Source organism: Nicotiana sylvestris, chromosome 12, assembly GCF_000393655.2.
Source record: "Nicotiana sylvestris chromosome 12, ASM39365v2, whole genome shotgun sequence".
Taxonomy (NCBI): Eukaryota; Viridiplantae; Streptophyta; class Magnoliopsida; order Solanales; family Solanaceae; genus Nicotiana; species Nicotiana sylvestris.
Window position 1 is genome coordinate 33,391,503 of NC_091068.1, and position 10,402 is coordinate 33,401,904.

Here is a 10,402-nt window from a genome sequence, read left to right on the forward strand (position 1 = left end):
GGGTCATGACAGATTTTGTGTAGACTACTCCGGAGTAGAGTTTTGATGGTTTTGATAGTTTTGTATGGTAATTTTGGACTTAGGAGTATATCCGGATATTGATTTAGAGGTTCGTAGGTCGTATTGGATTGAATTGGCGAAAGTTGGAAAGTTGAAGGTTTGGAAGGTAGGGAAGTTTGACCGAGAGTTGGATTTATTGATATCGGGTTCGAATTTCGATTCTGAGAGTTAGAATAGGTACGTTGTGTTATTTATGACTTGTGTGCAAAATTTGAGGTCAATCGGAGTTTGTTTGATATGATTCAGCATTAGTTTTAGAAGTTGGAAATTCATTAGTTTCATTAGACTTGAATTGGGGTGTGATTCATGATTTTGGTATAGTTTGACGTAATTTGGGGCTTCAACTAAGTTCGTATTGTGTTATGCTATGTGCTGTTATGTTTGGATGGGGTCTTGGGGGCCTCGGGGGTGATTCGGATTGAAATTGGATTGAGGATTTGACTTAGGCAAAATGCTGAAGCTTCAGTTCTGGTGCAATTGCACCTGCGAAGGATATTCCATAGGTGCGATGCCGCAGAAGCGACCCTGGGATCACAGGTCCGTGCTTTCCTAGGTTGTTGGTGGGTCGCAGGTGCGACGAATATACTGCATCTACGAGCCCGCAGATGCGTGTTGTTTTCCGTAAAAGTGAGATCGCTGAGGCAGTGTTTAAATCGAACGGTTTAGATGTTATTCTCATTTTTGGGATTTTGAAGTTCTGGATAAGGCGATATTTGGAGAGATTTCCACTTAGATTGAAGAGGTAAGTGACTTTAATTCACTTTTTTCGTAAATATTGAATACCCATTAATTATTAAATCTAATTTTCATAATCTAAGTTATAATATGGAAGTTTTTGGACTATGTTTTGGAGAGTGAAATTTGAGGATTTGAGGGTCGATTTAGGGTTAGAATTGGATAATTTTGGTATGGTTGGACTTGTAATTGAATGGGTATTTGGATTTTTTAAATTTTGTCGGGTTCCGAGGTGCGAGCCCGAAGTTGATATTTTGGGTTGACTTTTTTATTTGAGTTAAAGACCTTAGCCTTATCTTTTGAAATCACTTCCTATGGCTTTTATAGATAGTATTACATTATTTTGACTAGATTCAAGCCTTTCTGAGGTTGATACATGCGGGAAGGGTTTGTTAGAGGAGTAATTTGGCTTGCTTGATGTTAATATCTTATCTAAACTTGGTTGAGGCACTAGTTTCCTGAATTATTTGTGATAGTTGTGTGCTATGGGTACGCACATGTATGTGGTTTGAACCCATGTGCTAACATCGGGGTAATTATTCATGCTCGGGTTGTGCTTAGGCTATGATAATGCCTAGAATTGATTGTTAATTCATAATACATAAATTCATAATTTTATTTTATTTTCTAAATTTGTGTACTTAGTATATGGATAGGTATTCATATACTTAATAGATTTATCGAGAATCTATATGAATGTATCTGAAAGGTTACTTGAATTTGGTGAATATAATTCAATTAATACATACACAATTCATGTATATAAAGAATTGTTTATATTTTATATATGAATGTACTTTGTAATATTAAATGAACGTAATAAGCTGCATGACTTTAGTCATTGTTTCACTATTAAATTAAAGATATTGTATGTACATTAATTTTCTTGAAGTTTAAATATATGTATATGGGATATGTATAAATATATTATCTGGTCATGAAATGTCATATTTTGCTAATATTTTTTCACCATAGGATTTTTTTAATTCAATAAAGGAAAAAAAATATTATTTTGTAATAGCTTATGCCAATCAAATTATTATAAACATATAAATATATCAAATGACAAAATTTATGAAAGATCCACATTTTTTTATATGTGATATCAGAGCAAATACTTCTTTTGTTCTTCCTTTATAGAAACATGCTTAAAAGGAAGTTAATTTTAAAAATATATAAAGGCTCTTGATTCCTATTGTTCTCTACTCAGCCAAGTTTACAATCTATCAAATGTTACAAGAAATAGAGTGAGTTAGTAAAGATCAAGCCTCTATATAAAAAGGCTTACATCTTATAAGCAAATACTTTTATTTTGTTAATGACTAGATGGTAATGTACATGTTGATTTTCCATTTTGCATTATGATTGAAGAATTATTATATCAATTGGTAACTATAACGGAAGACCATAATAGGTGATATACTTTTTGATTATTGTATAACTTAAGGTATATTTTCCTTTATATTGTTTCTTTTGGTTTATAAATGTAAACATAATATTTGTATTATTTTTTACACAAGTTCATAATTAAACAAGGTGATGGTGCTCTTTATTTGATGTTTTTCCTCCCGGAAAGTGACTTAAAGGAAATAAGTGAAGTAAGCTACAGTACGAATTAATGGATTCGAAGTTATCCTAATACTAGAGAAACACTTTATAGAATATGATATTTATGGATAGGAATGATGGTCACCCTACGACAAGCATATGAACTCATTATATCAATAGTTCTTTGTCTACCACCCTACCACACCTCCTATTACTTTGAATGATTGAACAATTCGAAAAAGGTAGCAAACATAGTAGAAGAAAAATAATCTCTTAGCTTCATCTGTCTCCTTGCCATTTGATGTTTACATATCCATTTTCACTTTGTATCCTACCAGCCAGTTACTAGATTAAACTATCTTGTACCGTGAATGAGATAGCATATTTGTTTCATCCAGAGCAAGCATAGTAGAAGAAAATCACATAAGAGTATCATGAAGACATGACTCTTCTTGTCAGGACAGATTCATGATTTGAAATTTATGGGTTTGAGTTCGTAATTCTACCACAACCTATTTAATTTACTAGGATCAAAACTCTACTACAACCTGCCCCTTGTCAAGTTCAGCGACTGTCAAACACTATTAATATATAAAATGATCGAGTGGTATAAAATTTTGGCAAAATAGTGTACTATACACCTCTACTTATTCGACTTTGACATCCTGGTCCCCTATTCCTAGGAGTGGCAAACGGGCGGGTCAGGTCGGATATGGTTCGAATTGAAAACGGGTAATAAAAAAACGGATCAATTGTCCGACCCGACCCATATTTAATACGGATAAAAACGGATTAACCGACGGATAATATGGGTAAATGATTTCTTGTATATGATCCCTTTTGGGAGAATTCTTAGTCTCTCTAACTTGAGGAACCCCCAATTTGAGGCTTTACAAATGTAAAAGTTATCCATTTGCTACTCATTGGTTATCCATTTTCTAAATGGATAATATGGTTCTTATCCATATTTGATCCGTTTTTAAAAAATTCATTATCCAACCCATTTATAGTGGATAATATGGGTGGTTAACTGTTTTCTTTGAATAATTTTGCCACCCCTAAATAGTTTTAACTAGGCACTTGAACTTGCATAAAATATTAGTTTTAAATCCCTCTGATACCATGTATTGTTCACTCGCGCCGATATAAAGGACACATCAGATCCACCTCAGATAAATTAATATCACGTCATTATTTATTTTTACCTAAAATATTTTTTAATAAAAATATCAAACTTATCCCTTTCTTCTCCAAAAAAGCCCAAACCTTCCTCCTCTCCACCATTATCTCTGCCTCTTCTACCCGGCAGCGCCACTAATACAAACCGCCACCCTTCCTCTTCTCAATCAAACCTACTTCATCTTTATTTTTTGGTCCTAATTTTTCTCTAGTACTGCAATTCATTCCACCAACCATGGTATATTCCTGCTGCCACCATCGCCGGCAACCCCTCCAAAACCACAACAATCTCTCCTCTTCTCTTCACATTCATGTCACCCTTTCAAAACCTAGACAACTAACGAATTTAAAAAAAAAAAAAACTATCCTTAAATTTTCTTTCAAGCCAAACACACAAGAAGCAAAACCAAAAAATTGAAAAAGAAAGAGAAGAGTGTTTCACTCAGTATTTCCTACCTCAAAATCCTTATTGATCCCTCCAGCTATAGCCGGAAAAATTTATAAAACTAACAAAATCATGCTTTGTCATCGTCAGCAGTCAATGACGACCCAATTTTTGGCTTGGAACGCTATTTTCAAGCTTCAGCGTCTCTTAATTCTCCTTCATCGTCTCTTCGGTTATTTTGAGAAAAACAAAAATTGAACAACTTTATTCCTTCACTAGTTGCTCTGCTAAGTTCTATCAATTTGGCCTTGTCATGTGGTATACTACTAATCTTTTATCATAGCTCCAGTTGATTGCTAAAATTGGAGGAGAAATAATGAAATGGTGTTTGAGAAAACTTTGCGTGGGAAACAAAATTTGATATTAGAGGGTGTGGAGCCGTGCCAATTTCAATGGCGTTTTTTAGGAACTTTGGGGTAAGAAGAAGAGGATGGGATAGAGAGGTGCGAGATAATGGCTAGCATTGTCTTTTTTTTTTTTTTCCTTTTCATTTTCTCTTTTATTATTTTCTAATCAAATTTTGTATAGTTACTTTAGGAGCGTGCAATCACTTAATTTGGTTGACTCAGTAAAACAAAGGCCACATAAGTTTGGTCAATGGCCATTGATAGGGTGTTAGCGCTTTGCTAATAACATATATAGGGCTTACTTTTTTCAGCTTAATCAGAATCGATTCTATGATTGAATAGTAGAAGTGCACTGGCCCGTGTGGTACCGGGCGAACTAAGGATTTCGTGTTTGTAAGGAAGCGTAGGTGTTTTAAAACTAATATTTTATACAAGTTGAAGCGTCTGGTTGAAAATATGTGGAATAGGGGGACTGCGATGCCCAGGCCTAATACGAAGAGGTGTCTGTCATGCTATTCTGCCATTAAATTTTCCAAGAAAAAAAAATTGTTCAGTTAAGTTTTCTAGAAAAGTTAACACATCTACACGACCCCTAAAATTAAGTAACGCATTAGGAAGATATCCCTAGGAGGGGCGTCTTGGCATAACTGATAAAGTTGCTACCATGTGACCAGGAAGTCACGGGTTCAAGTCGTGGAAACTGCCTCTTGTGAAAATGCAGGGTAAGGCTGCGTACAATAGACCCTTGTCGTTCGGCCCTTCCCCGGATCCCGCGCATAGCGGGAGCTTAGTGCACCGGGCTGCCCTTTTATTAAGAAGATATCCCTACTGTTAAAAACCAGCATATTATGCGCACATTCAGACGAGGAGAGCAAAAACCACGACCCCTGAAGTTAAATACAACAAAAGAACAATAAACCCTTCTGTTATTGCCACGAGCCAAAGATGATCAAGTGTAAAAGAGTGATCGAGGATATGCATTTTTAAGCCTATATTTATCAACAGTTCCCATCTCTAGTCCTAAGATAATTTCAAAACCATCATTTATCATTCTTTTACCTTTTGGATTTGGATACTTGAATCAGTATTTCTTTCTGAAAAAGTAAGGTGATCACGCCACAGATTTTAACTTGGCAAGTAGCACAACCAGTCCTATGCTGCAATATGCCTCTTTTGGTTTACACAGGCCTAAAGCTATGCAATTCCAATTGACTTTGTTCATAGACCTTGCTAGGATATTCTGCACTTTTCTTATGCTGGGGTTTATGCATTTCAGCATCATATTGCCTGATTGACTAATGTCCCGTGTCCACAGACTTCACACATGCAGTTGAAAGTGGAGCGAAAGAGAGAGTTGAAAAATTCTTTACTATTTCTATGTAGCTGCCTCTGTACTGTTTCATTTTTACAACCAAGGAACTCGAAGAGAAATAACAACCAAAACTGCAGGCCTTCTTTCAAGGTTCATTTGATTCAGTAAACACATAATAAATGAAACTTTTACTCAAACGACCAAATGTTATCATACCAGCTCCACTGGATTGACAGCATTTCTAATACCTTGCCATTAATACTTGCAAAAGGAGAAAAAAATCCCCACCTTCTCCACGTGGAAATTCTCGCATGACAATCTCAGGAAAGTAGGAAGTCGTCACGTAGTTTTGATAGCCATTGGTTTACCTCGACCCATGGAGAATCCCTTAGTGCCATCCGACATACGAGGTACAGAAGATTGCTTGGCTGCTGCTGACTGATCAAAAACAGGCTGCCCTAGACCAACACGATTGATATTTGAGGGGGCACTTTTCACACTACCTCCACAGTTGTTTTGATGAAACTGGGGACGTCCATGTCCACGTCCCTGACCCTGTCCTTGTCCCTTACCCCGAGCACGACCACACCTTTTCCTCATCCCATCACTGTCATGCTCCTCCTGCCGATGTAAAACATAGATGAGGAAACCACAAAAATAAAACACAAACTACACTACAATCTTATTGAAAACCAGTCTCTGCAGGATTATGTGGTGCAGTTACTAAAATACTATCTAGACATGTTACCACATTCTAGGAATAAATGCAGATTCACTTACTGCAAGCTCATTGGACCGAGCATCAAGATGGTGTGATGACTCTTCATTAAGCTTTTCATTGACCTCTAATGCAAAACCATCATCTTCCTTGAAGTTGTGTTCACTTTCATGACCAGTTTTTTTCCCTCGAGCTTGGCCACATTTTTCCTGTGTGTTCAACCAAAATCCATACATACATGATATTATTAAAAATGAGATCACATACATTCGACAAACTTTATGCTGAGGCAAAAAGGGTTAATTTGAACTTGGATAGAAGTGGCACAAACATCAATTACGTGTAAGTCCCAAATATGAATCCACACTTCTTCTTTAAGCTCAACTCATATACTCTCATACCAAAATAATATAGAAGTAAAAGTAAAAATAACATAAATATATGTTATATATAAATAATAGTAATAATAATGATATTAGAAGTTCTCTAGCAAGTCTAACAAGTACAAAATTGGGTAAGATCAACAAAATCTGGTAACAGGTAAAGCCCGAAAGCTGTTCCTGTCCCTGTCAAGGGAGATCCAACCATCTCCATTTAACCAACACATCATAGTCAAGAAATTCTTCAGCACTGACTGCTTCTGAACGGAAAGGAAAGGGATTAAACGGAAATAATGAATGACATAATAAGATCTGAGTTAAGAATTACTCCCTCAGTTCCAGTTTATGTGAACCTATTTCCTTTTTGGTCCGTTCCAAAAAGAATGACCCCTTTCTAAATTTGGAAACAATTTAGCTTATACTTACCATTCTACCCTTAATGGGAACCATTCTACCCTTAATGAGAAGCTTTTATAACCACACAAATATTTTGGGCCCCTTTTTGACTTGTTTAGAACCACAAATTCCAAAAGTCTTCATCTTTTCTTAAACTCCGTGCCCAGTCAAACAGGTTCACATAAATTGGAACGGAGGGAGTACATGTTTTCCTAGTCATCCATTTCTTCCCCTTCCTTCAGAAACAATCAAGCCCTAGAGTTATCTTATATGTATCAACTGAAAAATCAATCACTATAACTGCATCAGAAGTACTCCGAACAAATATGGACTATAAGTGTGTAGTCTGGGCATCTAAATTATATCAGTAACATTAATCATCAGTTTTCAACATTCATTCTTCTTTCACTAACAAACAGAATTATCACTGCTTAAATCGCGTGGTTTCAAGTGTACACAGGAATTACTGTTCAAGACTCACCGTGTGTCTAAGAAGTAACCGGACTTTTAGACCATTTCTCCAGTTATCCTCATCATTTAATTCTGCAACCTGCAATATAAGATCAAAAACGAAAATAAAGGATGGCAAAGACAGAGATAGCCAAGTTTTGCGGGAACAACATTATATTAACTCACCGCCGTCTCAGCCAATTTGATGGATTCGTATTCCACAAAAGCGTGTAACTGCATTCAGGTATCCAATTCAGATACTAGAAGGAACAACGTTATACCAAGTATAAATACAGACAACGCTATCTTATATGTGCAAGGCTACAGAACTCTGTTGCAGTATCAATTTTTTCCGGTCTTTGTTCAACCTATGATAGCAGAATATGGTAGTATGGTCGAGCTTTATTTCCAAAACAGAATATCAACAACTCTAACATGATATTCATCATTTCTTATTTTAATTCTGGTTGTAGTTGGGGGAAGGCATCAACTTCAAGATTTCACACTCGTGCATAAACTACAAATATCGCACAAATCACACCATCTGATGCTTACCTTGTTGCTATACATCATACTATCTGATTTTGCTGTTCTAGATCCTGAAGAAGCCCCACCACTGGAATACTGAGGTTGGCAGGTGCGAATCATCTTCACACTGATGTATTAAGCAAAAGTCTTAAAAAGCTGTTGATATTTTCTATTAAGCAGATCTTTTGGACATCTGTATATAGACTGTAAGAAAAATTCTACCTTCCAACAGTTGAGAAAATCTTCATGAGGTTTTGATGGCAGTGGTCCTCGGGCAAATTTTCAGCAATCACTATTCGAGACTAAAGGTGCAGAATGAGGAATATCAAAATGAAAAATAAACAACAGAAAAACAACAAAATACTGATAAAAATTTGATATGAACTATTAGGTGGAAATAAATGTTTCATCAAACGTTTTTTGTTCTAAACTAGACAGCTAGCAAAAAAAAAAGGACCTACTTGCAACTCTTTCAAGTCGGTTTCAGTCAAAGGAATTTTGCGTTTGACCTTCATGCCATCGTCACTAACTACCTACAAGGACAAAAATCAAATAAATAAGTAAATACATTAAGTGATAAAATAAGTGAGAGAAAACGTGACAGAGAGCAATTATTGCTGAAACTTACATGGTGGAATCACATGATTCGCAGAAGAAAAATTATTAACATCGACAGTGGATTATTTTAGGTTAGAAAGGAGGGGTGAGAAGGTGAAGAGGAAAAACTCACAAGCTTTGTAGAGCTCCGCAAAACTTGAGCAAGCTGTGCATGACTATCTGCAAGAGCTTTAATCTTCTTGAACAATGCAACCACGGATATTGGTACTATAGCAAAGAAAAGAAGTCCAGGCAGACTTAGAACAATCATCAGAAACAAAAACTTAAAAATATCTCTAAAAACAAGAACCAACTCGAAGAGACTCAAAAGCACAAATGCTAAGGAAAACCCCACCACCACCTCATTTATTACACAAAGTAAAGGCTAAAGGACAACTTACCATATCCTTCGGGGTCCTTGAGCATATGCTTTATTAGATGATCAGTTGTTGCCAAATTTAAATCACTGAAGTAGAACTCCACCTACAGACAATGTGAGTATTCTGAATTAGAAGAATAAAGAAATAGCATAGCAGTTCCCTCCCTCATGAATCTTATACAATTTCACAAGCACTTCGAAATTTTTTGAAAATTTTGCAGCACAATTTTAGATCTTCAAAACAGTTCTGTAGTTTAAGTCAGCTTGTTATATATTGAGAGCTAGTAATTTACCATTTGCATAGAAGAGAAAATTCTAAGGAAACATTATATACTGAGAGCTAGTAATTTACCATTTGCATAGAAGAGAAAATTCTAAGGAAACAAACGAATTATAAACAATGATAAACGAATTCCTTCTACTACTACGTCTCAATCCTAAACTAGTTGGTTAATTCTCCAGATACATTCTGCTCTTTAGGGCAGTTTCATTTCAATACTCAATAATTCATCTTTTAGAACAAATCTAGCGTTCTCTAAAACTAGAGATTAATCATCTAGGGTAATTAAAAAACAACTAATGTAAGGTGATACAGAAAATTTTATGCTTACTTGATTAATAATCTTTTGAACAGCTTCTTCAGTTAACCCTCCATTTTTACTAGCATGATCCAAATCAGCACCAACAACCATCTCTTGTGCAACTCCCTCCACAACACCACCATAAAACGGCGACAGATACTGAACCGGAAATTGAGGAGCATAAACAAAATGGTTCTGAACCGGATGGAAAGTAGCAGCAGGAGTAGAGTACACGTGCACCAGTGTTTTACCCGCCTGATTCAAGTCGGTCAGCGACGTCGACGGAGAAATCGACAGAGACGATGAAGTTCGTGGAACGAATGCCGGAGCAAGCGCATTGAGTGAAGAATTCCTGGAAAGAGCAGGCGGTGTATCGGACGGTGAAGAAGAGGCGGTTTGATCGAAAGGACGGTTGAGATAGAGAGATGAGGATGAAGACGTAGCCGCCGATGAATTGAAGAAATCAGGGAGGGAATCAACGACAGTTGCCGATTCCTCTAGAGCCATAACTATGAATAAAGTGATGTCAAATTTTATTTTATTTTATAGTTTTTAGATTAAAATCTAGGGTTTAAGGAGGGAATTATGTTTGAGTTTCTGTAATTTTCTTAGAGCCCGTTTGGATTGATTTAAAAAAAGTGGCTTCTAAGCACAAAGGCTTAAAAGCAGCTTTTAAGTGTTGGAGCTTATTTTATAAATAAACAGTTACCTGTTTGGATAAAAGTGCTGAAACTTAAAAAAAATTGT

General features: G+C 36.0%; 1 protein-coding gene and 1 pseudogene across 1 annotated transcript; both read right to left on the reverse strand.

Moving 5' to 3' along the window:
• Positions 1–5,663: 5,663 nt before the first annotated feature.
• Positions 5,664–10,181, reverse strand: LOC104244821 (la-related protein 6B-like). The gene is made up of 10 exons (XM_009800321.2): positions 9,686–10,181; positions 9,097–9,178; positions 8,829–8,923; positions 8,560–8,631; positions 8,321–8,400; positions 8,126–8,225; positions 7,757–7,804; positions 7,602–7,670; positions 6,407–6,553; positions 5,664–6,247 (listed from the first exon to the last, which is right to left on the reverse strand). The coding sequence occupies exons 1-10, from the start codon at positions 10,160–10,162 to the stop codon at positions 5,966–5,968; spliced, it is 1,452 nt and encodes a 483-aa protein (XP_009798623.1). The 5' UTR covers positions 10,163–10,181; the 3' UTR covers positions 5,664–5,965.
• On the reverse strand, positions 6,849–6,949 carry LOC138884470 (U6atac minor spliceosomal RNA; annotated as a pseudogene).
• Positions 10,182–10,402: the final 221 nt, after the last annotated feature.